The following is an 18,381-nucleotide window of genomic DNA, read 5'->3' on the forward strand; positions in this document are numbered from 1 at the left end:
AGGCACTAACAACTGCTGCTTAAAGTGTGGTTGTACCCTTTAAAACCCCTTACCCCAGAGTCTTAACCTCTGTCACACACTTCTGAATTACTCCCCTCATTGAATCTGCTTCAGACCTCTGGGACTAGAATCTTGTTATCTCCTATTTCATATTAGTCTCCAATTATCTCCTATTTCATATTAGTCATGGTCGCAATTGTAAATGAGAACTTGTTCTCAACTTGCCTACCTGGTTAAATAAAGGTGAAATAAATAAAATAAAAGAAATAAAAATATGAAACATATCCTTCTGGGTCAACATGTTAGAACTGAAAATAATTAGATACAGTCGGGGGCTATAAGGACACACATCTATGTTTTGGTTAGGACATGTTCAATTAACCTTTAAACCAATTACTGTGGAAGAGCAAAAAGACACACTAATATCAGCATTACAGCAAATTTCTAAATGACCCCCCCAAATTTTTTTTTTTAATAAATGAACACATTAAACCACCTTGGTTATTGTGAATATTGATAATGGGAACCGATGATACAATTGTAACGATGTGCACTGAGAGTTGGGAAGCAAGTTCAGGGAGTGAATGTTTTAATAAATAAACACAACACAAACTAAGAAACACAGACGAAACGCAGACAACGCGCAGACAACGCGCAGACAACGCGCAGACAACGCGCAGACAACGCGCAGCCATGACACAGAAACAGAAACAATAACACCTGGGGAAGAAACCAAAGGGCGTGACATATATAGGGAAGGTAATCGGAAGTGATGGAGTCCAGGTGAGTGATGACACGCAGGTGAGCGTAACGATGGTGACAGGTGTGCGCCATCATGAGCAGCCTGGTGACCTAGAGGCCGGAGAGGGAGCACGTGTGACAACAATGACAGAGACAAGACACAAATGTGTATTTGTAGAAAACAAAACATAATTGTGGAACCCAACCTCTTTGGACTGCCTCACTATATTACACTATCTCTATTATCTGACCAACCCACACAATTGATTGAATCACGAGATGTCTCTGAGGGACCTGTACAGTATGTGGATGGGGTTTACAGATCCTCCCAAAAGTAAAGATAATGTAAAGCACCCACTTAATTTGGTATAATGATGCTCGTCTAGTGTGTCCAGGGCATTGAGACAAAATAATGTGTTTTTGAGAAATTTCAGTATTCTTATCCAGCTATTTGAAATTATAGATAATTAATAAGACAATTGTTATCATAAATAGTTATCTATATGTTACATAAAGCTGTGAGTAAGGAAACAGATGAATGTTGCCACCTGATGTTCTTTGATTGAAATTGGGTCCTGGTGTGAGTCTCACCAGAGGTGTAGGCAGAGAGGAGAGAGCGATGTGTTGTGTCATGTCCACAGGGACTAGCTAGGCTGTAAAAGTGAGAAGTGGTGTCCATTTGGTCCTGAAAAGGTCATTCTAACACTTTCAGCAGAAATCAAACAAGCCAGCACATTGTCCATGCCAGTCACCAAAATAGAGTCAGGAACAGTCACACACAACCATACTCAGTAAAGACACACACATTTTGTGCTTTCACTGAGTGACATCAGGGCTACATGTTTGAGTTTGTGCCAATTTAATGTGATTCTTCACTAATAACTTGGAAAAATAGACAATTCCCACTGATTTACATAAATGAATTACAGTAGGCCTCAATTTGCAATTGGATTAGATATTCTGGGGATTGAGTCTCACATTGGTGTCTGTAAACTACATAGGCCTGTGTGGTCAACCTACAGAAAACGTACAGCCTATACACAACAAAAACATGTTGACATTTATTCAAAAACAAGCTATGTTTCTTCATGAATGATGGAAAAGTATTCACAAAGGACCAGACTGAAAGAGGCAGGTTGTGATGTGACTCGTCATCCGTAGTGCGTCACGTGACTGGTCCAGCCCATCCCGGAAACAAAAAACAGCAGGGCAGTGGCCGAAGACTGTTTACCATTTTCCTTTAATAGCGATTGGAAAAATAACACATTTAAATGAAAATAAACAGTGATTAAATGCAGTCTTGTACATTACTTTCTCTATTCGCATCCCATTTGAGGTAAGTGTATAAGACTTGGGGCGGCAGGTTTTTATTTTATTTAACTAGGCAAGCCAGAGCAAATTCTTATTTTCAATGACGGCTGCCTTGTTCAGGGGCAGAACGACATATTTTCACCTTGTCAGCTCGGGGATTCAAGCTTGCAACCTTTCGGTTACTAGTTCAACGCTCTAACCACTAGGCTACCTGCCGCCCCGAGGTAGCCTAGTGGTTAGAGCGTTAGGTCAGTAACCGACAGGTTTCTGGATCGAAACCTCGAGCTGACAAGGTGAAAATCTTTCGTTCTGCCCCTGAACAAGGCAGTTAACCCACTGTTCCCCGGTAGGCCGTCATTGTAAATACGAATTTGTTCCAAACTGACTGGCCTAGTTAAATAATAAGATAAGACACCAAGCTAGCGTGGTGTTCATACGTTTTTAGACAGCTAACGTTATCTGCCTGAAGAAGGGCACTGTTTTCACTTTACAGAACGACATATGTAGCTAACTTAATTGCACTTGTGTACTAACGCTGTCTGGCCTCGCATCGTGATGTGACGCATGTTTAGTAGCTAGACACGCCCAGAACCATTCTTAGCTCTCCTAATAGCTAAATGTTAGCCAACCTTTGTTGCTTTAGTTGACTGCACCATTGATCAGCAATACTGTGATGTCAATGGTGCAGACGTTCTTGATAATATATATTTTAGGAAGGTCGGAAAATGTTATGGTACAAATCTTGAATATGGTACTTAGCTAGTTGTACTTGTAAATTATAGTGTCATAGGCTGTGCCCCACTGGGAGGAGTACAATGGTGTTTTCCAGCAGCAAACATTAATTATGTTTAACGTTAGTTGGTTTCACATAAAGGTTATGATTGCAGTAATGGTGCGACAATTGGGAACTCAGGGGTAAAAAACGAGGTCAAATCATGACGTCAGTGATCTTCAGGTCAGAAAGTCGGAACTCTAAAAAGAGGCCCGAGTTCCCGACTTGATATTCCATTTTTTACCGAGTTCCCAGTTGCCTTGAACACACTGAAGTCGGAAGTTTGAGATTTCCCAGTTCCCAGCTGTTTTGAAAGCAGCATAAGTCTGTCTGATTTATATTTTAAAGTCACCACAATGACAGCCATCAAGCACGCCCTCCAGAGGGACATCTTTACGCCCAACGATGAGCGTCTCCTCAGCATTGTCAATGTCTGCAAGGCGGGGAAGAAGAAGAAGAACTGCTTCCTGTGTGCCACAGGTAGAGCATAAATGCCTTTAAAGTCTAACATAAATCAGCTAATTTCACCATATCAGTGTGAAATAATGTACACATTCAAAACATGAAAACCACTGTCAGAGATTTAACATCAGAATCAAATGTCTCTGAACAGTGATTTCACTGAAAATGCTAGTTATAAATGGATCCACAGATCAGTATTATAACTGTTTGATGTTTCTACCCCAGTCACCACAGAGAGGCCCGTGCAGGTGAGGGTGGTGAAGGTGAAGAAGTCAGACAAAGGGGATTTCTACAAGCGACAGATGGCCTGGGAACTGAGGGATCTGGCTGAAGTGGATGCAAAAGATGCCAGCAAGGTAAGGGAAAGACTACTTTTTCTCATCTTCCTCTCACTGCCTGAATGTAATTTCTCATAACTTTGTCTTTCTCTCCTCCTCTTCCACTCCCTATGGCCATTCTTATTTGTCTTCCTTTCCTCTTATGCTTTGTCCTCCTGCTAATTTGTTTGATATTGACATTTGGCATCTCTGCTGTTCTTGTCATTCAGGAGAACCCAGAGTTTGACCTCCATTTTGAGAAGGTGTATCGATGGGTGGCCAGCAGCACAGCTGAGAAGAATTCCTTCATCTCCTGCATCTGGAAGCTGAATCAGCGTTACCTGAGGAAGAAGGTGGAGTTTGTAAATGTCAGTTCCCAGCTGCTGGAAGGTATGACAAAAGCTTGTGTTTTTTCTAATGACCCTCGCTGTCCCCTGTGCCTTGCATCTATGAGACTCTTCTTTCTTGCCTGTTCCCAATCTCCTGAACTCAACCTGAAGTGTCTATGTAAGATGTGAGTTGACCTTGGTGTGGCTTAACACGTCTTTATTCTTACTCTTCTCTCTTAAACTCTCACTGGCCAGAGCTTCCTAAAGCGGAAGGTTGGTAGCACTTAACTTCTGTTCCCATTTCCTCTCCATTGTGATTTCACTGATGAATAACCATTCTCATAGTGGACTCACACATCTTTCAAAGCTGTTGCGATTGTTTGTCGCCTTTGGCTATTAAGTGAGTGGCTGTTGAATGGGTGCTACTGTATGAATAATAATTGTCTGTTATGCTTTTTGTTTAGTTTGTTGTATTATATAGTGTATATGTGTTTTTTGATGATATAGTTGAACGAATAGCAGGGGGGTGATTGTTTTGTTTGTGTTCATGTGTGTGTACTGTGCTGTATGCGCTCAGCACAATGTTAAACCATCCTCTCCATCCCTGGTTTAGAGTCAGCCCCCAGTGGTGAGAGTCAAAGTGTTGCCGGGGGTGACGAGGATGCTCTGGATGACTACCAGGAGCTGAATGCCCGTGAGGAGCAAGATATCGAGGGCATGATGGAGGTGTGCGAGTACGCCATCTCTAACGCTGAGGCCTTCGCTGAGAAACTCTCCAAAGAGCTACAGGTTCTGGATGGGGTTAGTAGACAGCCATGGAGCCTTAGGTCTTCTTGATACAGGGCTACAACGTAGACTTGAGTTGGCTGACATATACTGACTACACTGACCATTGTACTATGGTTGAGCACATTAGTGTGGTTTGCCCATAGAGAATGATAGAGGCCTCTAGTGGCCAAAAGGCCGTCTTAGCATGGTCAGCGCCATTGAGGGCTTCCACTAAGCGTCCGCCATTTTAAAGTAGTCAACTGGGTGGGGATTCCTATTGGTTGTAGCCACAATGGCGCCGCCCATGCTGTCACAGATGCTAAAATGGCACAGATGTAAAGATGAGTCCTATTTATCTCCCATAATTCCCTTAATCCCAGGCCAACATCCACTCCATCATGGCATCTGAGAAGCAGGTGAACATCCTGATGCAGCTGCTGGACGAGGCTCTGTCAGAGGTGGACACCATCGAGGGCAAGATGAGCAGCTATGAGGAGATGCTGCAGAGCGTCAAGGAGCAAATGGACCAGATCTCCCAGAGCAACCGCCTCATCCAGATCAGCAACACCAACAACGTCAAGCTCCTGGACGAGATCCAGTTCCTGGTGGTGAGGATGGGGTTGAGGAGGGGTTTCATGTTTCAGTTGGTTTGGTTTATTGAGATGACGTTGAATGATGAATGCCTGTCTCTCAGAACTACATGGACCTGTCGAAGGGACACATCAGGGCCCTGCAGGAAGGAGACCTCTCCTCCTCCAAAGGCATTGAGGCCTGTATCAATGCCTCTGAGGCTCTACTGCAGTGCATGAACGTGGCACTCAGACCAGGTCATGAGAAAGTGATGGCTGTGAAGCAGCAGCAGCACCTGTTCACTGAGCTCAGAGATACCTTTGCCCGGCGCCTCACCAACCACCTCAACAACGTGTTCGTCCACCAGGTAATCTACACACCACGGTAACACTTTGCTAGTCCACAATGGTCTCAAGATTTTTATTCTGATTTTAAATTAAAAACACAGACACCTGAACAGCATTCATGACTAGATACCAGGCATAACAGTGCACTATATATGTGTTTCTTGTTACAGTATTTTAGTCTTTCCTCGTTTTGGCAGGCAGCTCTTTCTGTCCTCCTCATCCACTTCCTGGTTAAGTTCTAACTCCTCTGATCCTGTCTCTATCCTGTTTTCTTCCAGTACTGCTCTGGTCCTCCTGTTCTTCACTCTCTGCCTCACTCTAAACCACCCCACTTTGATCTCTCTGCTCTCTGTCCCTGTACTTGTCAGTTCAACCACTTCAGTCACTTCAAAATGACCATCCCTCAGTTCTATAGGTCCTCCAGTATGTCGCTTCCAGTGAGTAGTACCCTCACAGCACCCCCCTTGACCCTCCACTCTAAACTATGGCCTTTCTTATCTACACACCTGTGTTTTTTGTTGCAAAAACGCATTAATGACCGTATGGGTTGTGCTGCTCGTGACTACATTGCTAACCTTCCTCTTTCATCTCAATGGGTCTAAAAGCCTCGGAAGTGCCTCAGACTTTCCTCCTTCATTGAAGGCCTTGGTTCTTCTTGAACTGACTGTCAGTGTGCTGTGCTGGGGTGCCAAGTCATTATACCTCTGCCTGTCTGCTCTGCCTGCATGCTTGGTTGCAGCACCAATAGCAAGTAAATAGACTGAGAATGGTAGAATATGAGGAAACCCACTGATGTGGGAATTTTAGCAGCAAATGAAACATGTTATTGGCAATGAAGTTATTGGCAATGAAGTTATTTGATTTTGAATGCTAAGGTCTGGGATATGGACTTAAGAGTAAACTCAGCAAAAAAAGAAACACCCCTTTTACAGGACCCTGTTTTTCAAAGATAATTTGTAAAAATCCAAATAACTTAACAGATCTTCATTGTAAAGGGTTTAAACACTGTTTCCAATGCTTGTTCAATGAACCATAAATAATTAATGAACATGCACCTGTGGGACGGTCGTTAAGACACTAACAGCTTACAGCAATTAAGGTCACAGTTATGAAAACTTAGGACACTAAAGAGGCCTTTCTACTGACTCGGGAAAACACAAAAAGAAAGATGCCCAGGGTCCCTGCTCATCTGCGTGAACATGCCTTAGGCATGCTGCAAGGAGGCATGAGGACTGCAGATGTGGCCAAGGCAATAAATTGCCATGTCTGTACTGTGAGACGCCTAAGACAGCACTACAGGGAGACAGGACGGACTGCTGATTGTCCTCGCAGTGGCAGACCACATGTAACAACACCTGCACAGGATTGGTACATCCGAACATCACACCTGCGGGACAGGTACAGGATCGCAACAACAACTGCCTGAGTTACACCAGGAACGCACAATCCCTCCATCAGTGCTCAGTCTGTCCACAATAGGCTGAGAGAGGCTGGACTGAGGGCTTGTAGGCCTGTTGTAAGGCATGTCTTCACCAGACATCACCGGCAACAAGGTCGCCTATGGGCACAAACCCACCATCGCTGGACCAGACAGGACTGGCAAAAAGAGCTCTTCACAGACAAGAAGCGGTTTTGTCTCACCAGGGGTGATGGTCGGATTTGGGTTTATCGTCAAAGGAAAGCGCGTTACACCGAGGCCTGTACTCTGGAGCGGGATCGATTTTTGAGGTGGAGGGTCCGTCATGGTCTGGGGTGGTGTGTCACAGCATCATCGGACTGAGCTTGTTGTCATTGCAGACAATCTGAACGCTGTGCGTTACAGGGAAGACATCCTCCTCCCTCATGTGGTACCCTTCCTGCAGGCTCATCCTGACATGACCCTCCAGCATGACAATGCCACCAGCCATACTGCTCGTTCTGTGCGTGATTTCCTGCAAGACAGGAATGTCACTGTTCTGCCATGGCCAGCGACGAGCCCGGATCTCAATCCCATTGAGCATGTCTGGGACCTGTTGGATCGGAGGGTGAGGGCTAGGGCCATTCTCCCCCAGAAATGTCCAGGAACTTGCAGTTGCCTTGGTGGAAGAGTGGGGTAACATCTCACAGCAAGAACTGGCAAATCTGGTGCAGTCCATGAGGAGGAGATGCACTGCAGTACTTAATGCAGCTGGTTGCCACACCAGATACTGACTGTTACTTTTGATTTTGATCTCCCCCTTTGTTTAGGGACACATTATTCCATTTCTGTTAGTCACATGTCTGTGGAACTTGTTCAGTTTATGTCTCAGTTGTTGAATCTTTATGTTCATACAAATATTTACACATGTTAAGTTTGCTGAATATAAACGCAGTTGACAGTGAGGGGATGTTTATTTTTTTGCTGACTTTATATTAAATGGTTAATCTTCTACTAACACCAATTTTAATGGTGTATTAGGCCATACATGTGTCCCCAATCCCCATGATTGCAGGGGATGTCCCTAAATGGTCCAAGAGGGTCAAAGTCAGTCTCTCTCTGCCTGTGTGTGAAACTGAGAGTTTATGTTTCTCGATTTGTCAAGCGCTTGTTAATTCCCTGTGCTGCCTACATCCAGGGCCATGACCAAAGCTCCATGCTGTCCCAGCACATGGCAGAGCTGACCCTGCCTAAACACAGCCCCCTACACAGGGACCTGCTACGTTACGCCAAGCTCATGGAGTGGCTCAAGAACACCCAGAGAGAGAAGTACGAAGGCCTGTCCAGGGTGAGTGGCTTTGTCGTGAAACATCATCATCATTACCACTATCAGGTATCATCAGTGCCACTATCAGGTATCATCAGTGCCTCTATCAGGTGTCATCAGTGCCTCTATCAGGTATCATCATTATTATGATTAGCGCCACTATTACATCTCTATTTATATCATCATCACCAGCAGCACAACGATAACGTCTTATTGCATTTCATGACAATTAAACAATATATTTGAATTTTCTCTCCATTTTCAGACTTATGTTGATTACATGACCAGATTATATGAACGAGAAATCAAAGATTTCTTTGAGGTGGCGAAGATCAAAATGGCGGGCACAGCCAAAGAGGGGAAGGGAAATAAGTTTGGTAAGACCTTGAGTGTTTTTTTGTTAAATGTGGGATGTGTGTGTGTGATTGTTTGTCTTTTCTTTTCTCTGTGTAGCCTTGTGGATTGTTTGAGGTGTTTAGCCAATTAGTTGTTGTTTTTCACTTGGGTTGTTGCGTATGGTTTGTATTTGTGGTGTGTGTGTACTGTATGTGGTTTGATTTTCAGGTAAGTGTGTGTGTAATTTTGTTCAATATTTGACCAGCTTTTTCTGCATGGTTCATTTCAGCAAACATATACTTACCTGGTAATACTGCCTCCTGTTTTGTAGCCTTTCACTGCCTAGGAAATGCCCCTGTGTCATGTCATTGTCCTGCTCAGTGTTGCTAGCTGGTGTTTTGCTCAATGTTATTTCCCTATTTGGCTGCTTACTGTATGAAGCCATGACATAAACCAAAGCCTGATATTATCCCTACTACTCATTCTGACTTCAGAGTATGACTTCACTATTTGAGTGTTTTAAGACCAACTGGAGATCCTAAACATTACAAGAAGAATAAAAACACAAATTTAAGTTTTCCTGTAAAGTAAACTGATATATTAAAGTAAGGGCTCGAGTCAATCCCTAGCGCGAAAGATCTGCGTTGTAGCACGGTTGAAATTTCAATGTTATTTCTGTTTGAGCTGACATATGCAGCGTTTACCGTGAATGCAGTCTCCACGAACGCGGAAACATTGCCTTCAAAAGTCAATCACACTATAACGCTAATGTTTTGCAATACGAATTGAATTGGCACTCAATCAATATACAGTGCCTTGCAAAAGTATTCATCCCCCTTGGCATTTTTCCTATTTTGTTGCATTACAACCTGTAATTTAAATTGATATTTATTTGGAATTCATGTAATGTACATTAACAAAATAGTCCAAATTGGTGAAGTGAAAAAAATTACTTGTTTCAAAAAATTCAAAAAAATTAAAAAACGGGAAAATGATGCATGCATATGTATTCACCCCCTTTGCTATGAAGCCCCTAAATAAGATCTGGTACAACCAATTACCTTCAGAAGTTACATAATTAGTTAAATAAAGTCCACCTGTGTTCAATCTGTGTCACATGATCTGTCGTGTGTGTGTGTGTGTGTGTATATATATATATATATATATATATATATATATATATATATATATATCTCTCAGTCGTGGCCAAAAGTTTTGAGAATGACACATATTAATTTCCACAAAGTTTGCTGCTTCAGTGTCTTTAGATATTTTTGTCAGGTGTTACTATGGAATACTGAAGTATAATTACGAGCATTTCATAAGTGTCAAAGGCTTTGATTGACAATTACATGAAGTTGATGCAAAGAGTCTATTTGCAGTGTTTTTCAAGACCTCTGCAATCTGCCCTGGCACGCTGTCAATTGACTTCTGGGCCACATCCTGACTGATGGCAGCCCATTCTTGCATAATCAATGCTTGGAGTTTGTCAGAATTTGTGGGGTTTTTTTTGTCCACCCGCTTCTTGAGGATTGACCACAAGTTCTCAATGGGATTAAGGTCTGGGGAGTTTCCTGGCCATGGACCCAAAATATCGATGTTTTGTCCCCCGAGCCACTTAGTTATCACTTTTGCCTTATAGCAAGGTGCTCCATCATGCTGGAAAAGGCATTGTTCATCACCAAACTGTTCCTGGATGGTTGGGAGAAGTTGCTCTCGGAGGATGTGTTGGTACCATTCTTTATTCATGGCTGTGTTCTTAGGCAAAATTGTGAGTGAATCCACTCCCTTGGCTGAGAAGCAACCCCACACATGAATGGTCTCAGGATGCTTTACTGTTGGCATGACACAGGACTGATGGTAGCGCTCACCTTGTCTTCTCTGGACAAGCTTTTTTCCGGATGCCCCAAACAATCGGAAAGGGGATTCATCAGAGAAAATGACTTTACCCCAGTCCTCAGCAGTCCAATCCCTGTTCCTTTTGCAGAATATCAGTCTGTCCCTGATGTTTTTCCTGGAGAGAAGTGGCTTCTTTGCTGCCCTTCTTGACACCAGGCCATCCTCCGAAAGTCTTCGCCTCACTGTGCATGCAGATGCACTCACACCTACCTGCTGCCTTTCCTGAGCAAGCTCTGTACTGGTGGTGCCCCGATCCCGCAGCTGAATCAACTTTAGGGGACGGTCCTGGCGCTTGCTGGACTTTCTTGGGCGCCCTGAAGCCTTCTTCACAACAATTGAACCGCTCTCCTTGAAGTTCTTGATGATCCGATAAATGGTTTAGGTGCAATCTTACTGGCAGCAATAACCTTGCCTGTGAAGCCCTTTTTGTGCAAAGCAATGATGACGGCATGTGTTTCCTTGCAGGTAACCATGGTTGACAGAGAAAGAACAATGATTCCAAGCACCACCCTCCTTTTTGAAGCTTCCAGTCTGTTATTCAAACTCAATCAGCATGACAGAGTGATCTCCAGCCTTGTCCTCGTCAACAGTCACACCTGTGTTAACGAGAGAATCACTGACATGATGTCAGCTGGTCCTTTTGTGGCAGGGCTGAAATGCAGTGGACATGTTTTTTTTTTTGGATTCAGTTCATTTGCATGGCAAAGAGGGACTTTGCAATGTATCTGATCACTCTTCGTAACATCCTGGAGTATATGCAAATTGCCATTATACAAACTGAGGCAGCAGACTTTGTGAAAATTAATATTTGTGTCATTCTCAAAACTTTTGGCCACGACTGTACACCTGTTCTGAAAGGCCCCAGATTCTGCAACACCACTAAGCAAGGGGCACCACCAAGCAAGCAGCACCATGAAGATCAAGGAGCTCTCCAAACAGGTCAGGGACAAAGTTGTGGAGAAGTACAGATCAGCGTTGGGTTATAAAAAATATCTGAAACTTTGAACATCCCACAGAGCACCATTATATCCATTATTAAAAAATGGAAAGAATATGGCACCACAACAAACCTGCCAAGAGAGGGTTGCCCACCAAAACTCACAGACCAGGCAAGTAAGGCATTAATCAGAGGCAACAAAGAGACCAAAGATAACCCTGAAGGAGCTGCAAAGCTCCACAGCGGAGATTGGAGTATCTGTCCATAGGACCACTTTAAGCCGCACACTCAACAGAGCTAGGCTTTACGGAAGATTGTCCAGAAAAAAGCTATTGCTTAAAGAAAAAAATAAGCAAGCACGTTTGAGGTTCGCCAAAGGCATGTGGGCGACTCCCCCAAACATATGGAAGGAGGTACTTGGGTCAGATGAGACTAAAATTGAGCTATTTGGCCATCAAGGAAAATGCTATGTCTGGTATAAACCCTACACCTCTCATCACCCCGAGAACACCATTCCCACAGTGAAGCATGGTGGTGGCAGCATCATGCTGTGGGGATGTTTTTCATCGGCAAGGACTGGGAAACTGGTCAGAATTGAAGGAAGGATGGGTGGCGCTAAATACAGGGAAATTCTTGAGGGAAACCTGTTTGTCTTCCAGAGATTTGAGACTGGGACGGAGGTTCACCTTCCAGCAGGACAATGACCCTAGCATACTGCTAAAGCTACACTTGAGTGATTTAAGAGGAAACATTTAAATGTCTTGGAATGGCCTAGTCAAAGCACAGACCTCAATCCAATTGAAACTCTGTGGTATGACTTAAAGATTGCTGTACAACAGCGGAACCCCTCCAACTTGAAGGAGCTGGAGCAGTTTTACCTTGAAGAATGGGCAAAAATCCCAGTGGCTAGATTTGCCAAGCTTATAGAGACATACAGTGGGGGGAAAAAGTATTTGATCCCCTGTGATTTTGTATGTTTGCCCACTGATCAGTCAAAAATTTTAATGGTAGGTTTATTTGAACAGTGAGAGACAGAATAACAACAAAAATATCCAGAAAAACGCATGTCAAAAATGTTATAAATTGATTTGCATTTTAATGAGGGGAAATAAGTATTTGACCCCCCTCTCATTCAGAAAGATTTCTGGCTCCCAGGTGTCTTTTTATACAGGTAACGAGCTGAGATTAGGAGCACACTTAAAGGGAGTGCTCCTAACCGCAGCTTGTTACCTGTAAAAAAAAACACATGTCCACAGAAGCAATCAATCAGATTCCAAACTCTCCACCATGGCCAAGACCAAAGAGCTCTCCAAGGATGTCAGGGACAAGATTGTAGACCTACACAAGGCTGGAATGGGCTACAAGACCATCGCCAAGCAGCTTGGTGAGAAGGTGACAACATTTGGTGCGATTATTCGCAAATGGAAGAAACACAAAAGAACTGTCAATATCCCTCGGCCTGGGGCTCCATGCAAGATCTCACCTCGTGGGGTTGCAATGATCATGAGAACGGTGAGGAATCAGCCCAGAACTACACGGGAGGATCTTGTCAATGATCTCAAGGCAGCTGGGACCATTGTCACCAAGAAAACAATTGGTAACACACTATGCCGTGAAGGACTGAAATCCTGCAGCGCCCGCAAGGTCCCCCTGCTCAACAATACATATACATGCTCGTCTGAAGTTTGCCAATGAACATCGAAATGATTCAGAGGACAACTGGTGAAAGTGTTGTGGTCAGATGAGACCAAAATGGAGTTCTTTGGCATCAACTCAACTCGCCGTGTTTGGAGGAGGAGGAATGCTGCCTATGACCCCAAGAACACCATCCCCACCGTCAAACATGGAGGTGGAAACATTATGCTTTGGGGGTGTTTTTCTGCTAAGGGGACAGGACAACTTCACCGCTTCATTTGACGGGGCCATGTACTGTCAAATATTGGGTGAGAACCTCCTTCCCTCAGCCAGGGCATTGAAAATGGGTCGTGGATGGGTATTCCAGCATGACAATGACCCAAAACATACGGCCAAGGCAACAAAGGAGTAGCTCAAGAAGAAGTACATTAAGGTCCTGGAGTGGCCTAGCCAATCTCCAGACCTTAATCCCATAGAAAATCTGTGGAGGGAGCTGAAGGTTCGAGTTGCCAAATGTCAGCCTCAACCTTAATGACTTGGAGAAGATCTGCAAAGAGGAGTGGGACAAAATCCCTCCTGAGATGTGTGCAAACCTGGTGGCCAACTACAAGAAACGTCTGACCTCTGTGATTGCCAACAAGGGTTTTGCCACCAAGTACTAAGTCATGTTTTGCAGAGGGGTCAAATACTTATTAAAATTAAAATCATTTTATAACATTTTTGACATGCCTTTTTCTGGATTCTTTTGTTATTCTGTCTCTCACTGTTCATATAAACCTACCATTCAAATTATAGACTGATAATTTCTTTGTAATTGGGGAAACATACAAAATCAACAGGGGATCAAATACTTTTTTCCCCCACTGTACCCCAAGAGACTTGCAGCTATAATTGCTGAAAAAGGTGGCTCTACAAAGTATTGACTTTGTGGGGGTGAATAGTTATGCACGCTCTTATTTCTTGTTTGTTTCTCCCATACAAATATTTTGCATCTTCAAAGTGGTAGAGATGTTGTGTAAATCAAATGATACAAACCCCCAACAAAATCCATTTTAATCCAGGTTGTAAGGCAACAAAATAGGAAATATGCCAAGGGGGTGAACACTTTCGCAAGCCATTGTGTTTATATTTCAATGCTCTGAAAAACAACCTTTTCATTGAGGGAGCTTTGGTTTGGCAGGAGTACAAGGCTCTGCTTTCCGTTTTCAGAATTTCTGTTTTTTCTTCTACAGAACAAAATAAACAAAACATTTGTTTTCCAAAAGGCTGTCTTCAGGGCAATTCCAGACTTTGTAGCGCATGTCAGTCTGTTACCTTTGACCTCTTAACGTGCCCCCATGCTGCATGTCATGAGCCTAACATGTCTCTGTCTCTGATGCCTGCCTTTCTAACCGTTCGCCAGCCACGCTTCCGCGGAAAGAGAGTGCTCTCAAACAGGAAACGGAAAGTAAGTATCCCATGTGGGTCACGCAGACCCACATCTGTAACCTGCCCACACCCCTACCCACCTGCTCCCCACTACTATGTCCCTGATACTGCAGCACAGCCAGGACCCCCTTCCCCCTGCTCAGAACCCTCCTCCCCTACAGACTTCTTCTGCCTAGAGTACACCCAACCTTCCATTTATAGAGCACATAAATTAACATCTATCAGACAAAAACAATAAGCATGTACGTTCTGTATTTGTGGCATAGGATACTACTCATTCACAATACAAAATAATACATTGAGGTCAACATATCCAGCAAGTTTCTCTGATAATGAATGTCCAACATCCATAATAAGATTAATTTGAACTCTTACAAATGGTCTTTATTACCAAGCACACATTTAAATGTTTCATTTTCTTCTCTCTCAGCTGTTCATGTTATGTGTAATTACTGCTAAACAAACATGTTTTGAAGATGCATATTTACATGTGCTTTGTGGCACACTTTTTCAGATGCCACAAAGTTATTTATTTTCAACAGCACAGTTGCTCTGCTTTGAAAATAAGTCAATGTGAATGCAGCTTTGGTCTCAGGGGCTATAGATAGGGCAGTGTTCCAGAGACTAGTATTTAGCCTGTGGTTTGAACATGTTTTCAACTGTTACCTCTCTCGTGCCCCAGGCCTGCATGGCAGCTCCGGGAAGCTGACAGGCTCCACCTCCAGTCTGAATAAGCTGGCAGTGCAGGGCTCCAGCAGCAGGCGCTCCCAGTCCTCCTCTCTGCTGGACATGGGCAACATGTCTGCCTCAGACCTGGATGTGGCCGACAGGACCAAGTTTGACAAGGTGATAGTCACTGAGAGGACCATAGCCACCATACTACAGTCTTTATCGTGTAGATACTACCTGTGGGTTTTTGTTAATCTCTTTCTAATTTTAGATGCGTCATTTGTTTTGTGTGGTTTTTTTTATTTATATTGATCAATTGATTTAGGTGTCTCTCTCTTTGTAGATCTTTGAGCAGGTTCTTAGTGAGCTAGAGCCTCTCTGTCTAGCAGAACAAGACTTCATCAGCAAGTTCTTCAAGCTACAGCAGCACCCCACCCTGGCTCAGGTAAATGACATGCTAATCTGACTGGCTGAGTGTTTGCAAGTGAGATTATGAACAACTTTCGATTAACCACAGTTTTTTTTCTATCAGGTAGAAGTGGAGGAATCAGATGGGGTGGTGCCCTCCAGACAGCCACCTCCAGGGGAACACAGACACTTCATATCATCGACTGAGTGAGTAGCTAGCTTCTCATTTCTTACTGACATTTACTATATGCTCTTAATGTGCATCAATAGTACTAGGGGCACTAAACATGCAACAAATATGACAAGTCCACATGTCATTCATGGTCCACCTCTCTGCTATCCTCTTCACTTTTCCCATATTCTCTTTCTTTCTGTCTTATCACCTGTCTGGGCCTCCTCAGGAAGGACATGGTGCGGTTGATGATGAACAAGGTCTTCCAGAGCATTGAGACAGAACTTAACAGCCTCATCGCTCTGGGAGACAAGATTGACAGTTTCCACTCCCTGTACATGTTGGTGAAGATGAGTCATCACGTGTGGACGGCAGAGAATGTGGACCCCGCCTCCTACCTCAGCACCACCCTCGGCAACGTGCTGGTCACCGTCAAAAGGAACTTTGACAAGTGCATTGTGAGTAGCGCTCACGTCAACATTTTTTAAAGGGATCTGTGTATCTAGTACTGTTAGACTATTAGCTGTGTGTGAACCAGTTATTTTTCCGTCTCAGTCGGGTCAGATCAGACAGATGGAGGAGGTTAAGATCTCTAAAAAGAGCAAGGTGGGCGTCCTGCCCTTTGTCGCTGGGTTTGAGGAGTTTGCTGAGCTGGCTGAAACCATCTTCCGTAATGCAGAGCGCAGAGGAGATCTGGACAAGGCATATGTCAAACTCATCAGAGCTGTCTTCATGAATGGTGGGTCTAATATTTGCTCATGATTTGGTGGACAAGTTAAATAGAGTCATGTGGTTGGCTTCTAATCTATGTGATGGTTGGGAAGCAGTGCTCTGATTGGTGTTGGTCTTGCTGTGGGGTGTTTCCAGTGGAGAAAGTGGCCAATGAGAGTCAGAAGACGCCCCGTGACGTGGTGATGATGGAGAACTTCCACCACATCTTCTCCACACTGTCCCACCTTAAGATCTCCTGCCTGGAGACAGAGAGGCGAGAAGCCAAACACAAGTACACAGACCACCTGCAGTCCTATGTCATCAACTCCCTGGGACAGCCCCTAGAGAAACTCAATGTGAGAAAGGGTTTATACTTGGCAATGTTAAAGTGTTGTGAGGGAGTAGAAACTGAATTGAATGTGTTTCATGTTTGTATTTAATCTATACATTGTATGATAAATATAACTAATTAGAGCTATCAGATATTTCAGACATACTCAAAACGTATGTGAAACATATAGAATCAAACAATACACACAGCTAATCAGTTATGCCCCTCTATGCTTTGCAGCACTTCTTTGAGGGAGTGGAGGCACGTGTGGCCCAGGGCGTACGTGAGGATGAGGTGAGCTACCAGCTGGCGTTCAACAAACAGGAGCTGCGTAAAGTGATCAAGGAGTACCCCGGCAAGGAGGTAAAGAAGGGACTGGACAACCTGTACAAGAAGGTGGACAAGCATCTGTGTGAGGAGGAGAGCCTGTTACAGGTGACAGACAATCTAGCAGTTTATAATACAAACGTTCTGTTCAGTTGAACAGCTGGTAATGTAAATGTGTTGTCATGGTTGATCCAAGTTCTTTGTACAACAGTTGAATGAATTCCCCACTTTCTCCACTAGGTGGTGTGGCATTCCATGCAGGATGAGTTCATCCGTCAGTACAAGCACTTTGAAGGCTTGATTGGCCGTTGCTACCCTGGGTCTGGAATTACCATGGAGTTTACCATTGGAGACATGTTGGAGTACTTCTCAAGCATTGCTCAATCACATTAATTGCAAGTGTGTGTGTACGTACTGAACAAAAATATAAATGCAACCATTTCAAAGACTTTACTGAGTTACAGTTCATATTAGGAAATCAGTCAATTTAAATAAATAAATTAGGCCCTAATCGATGGATTCCATATGACTGGGAATACAAATATGCATCTGTTGGTTAGATACCTGGATCAGAAAACCAGTCAGTATCTGGTGTGACAACCATGTCTCATGCAGCGCAACACACCTCCTGTGTATAGTTGATCAGGCTGTTGATTGTGGCCTGTGGAATGTTGTCCAACTCCTCTTCAATGGCTGTGCGAAGTTGCTGTAACACGCTGTCGTACACGTTGATCCAGAGCATCCCAAACGTGCTCAATGGGTGACATGTCTGGTGAGTATGCAGGCCATGGAAGAACTGGGTCATTTTCAGCTTCCAGGAATTCTGTACAGAGGGGCGACATGGGGCTGTGCATTATCATTCTGAAACATTGGTTACTACGTGATTCCATATGTGTTATGTCATAGTTTTGATGTCTTCACTATTATTCTACAATGTAGAAAAGAGTAAAAAAAATAAAAACCCTTGAATGACTAGGTGTGTCCAAACTTTTGACTGGTACTGTATATTTACATTTTAGTAGTTTAGCAGACGCTCTTATCCAGAGCGACTTACAGTAGTGAATGCATACATTTCATACCATTTCATTTCATGCATTTTTTTGTTGTTGTACTGGCCCCCCATGGGAATAAAACCCACAACCCTGGCGTTGCACACACCATGCTGGCGTTGCAAACACCATGCTCTAC

General features: G+C 43.7%; 1 protein-coding gene across 4 annotated transcripts; it reads left to right on the forward strand.

Moving 5' to 3' along the window:
* The first annotated feature begins 1,918 nt into the window (after nucleotides 1-1,918).
* Nucleotides 1,919-17,642, forward strand: LOC115158537 (exocyst complex component 1). Of its 4 annotated transcripts, XM_029707616.1 has the most exons (19): nucleotides 1,919-2,077; nucleotides 3,173-3,304; nucleotides 3,512-3,642; nucleotides 3,834-3,993; nucleotides 4,188-4,205; nucleotides 4,546-4,733; nucleotides 5,081-5,308; nucleotides 5,395-5,637; nucleotides 8,212-8,361; nucleotides 8,606-8,717; nucleotides 14,550-14,594; nucleotides 15,258-15,421; nucleotides 15,588-15,689; nucleotides 15,777-15,859; nucleotides 16,054-16,282; nucleotides 16,380-16,563; nucleotides 16,692-16,891; nucleotides 17,107-17,301; nucleotides 17,434-17,642. In XM_029707616.1, exons 2-19 carry the CDS (start codon nucleotides 3,181-3,183, stop codon nucleotides 17,584-17,586), a joined length of 2,709 nt encoding a protein of 902 aa, XP_029563476.1. In that variant the 5' UTR covers nucleotides 1,919-2,077; nucleotides 3,173-3,180; the 3' UTR covers nucleotides 17,587-17,642. The 4 variants fall into 4 exon arrangements, with proteins under 4 accessions (XP_029563476.1, XP_029563478.1, XP_029563477.1 ...); XM_029707618.1 differs by lacking the exon at nucleotides 14,550-14,594; XM_029707617.1 differs by lacking the exon at nucleotides 4,188-4,205.
* Nucleotides 17,643-18,381: the final 739 nt, after the last annotated feature.

Source organism: Salmo trutta, chromosome 22 (assembly GCF_901001165.1).
Source record: "Salmo trutta chromosome 22, fSalTru1.1, whole genome shotgun sequence".
Taxonomy (NCBI): Eukaryota; Metazoa; Chordata; class Actinopteri; order Salmoniformes; family Salmonidae; genus Salmo; species Salmo trutta.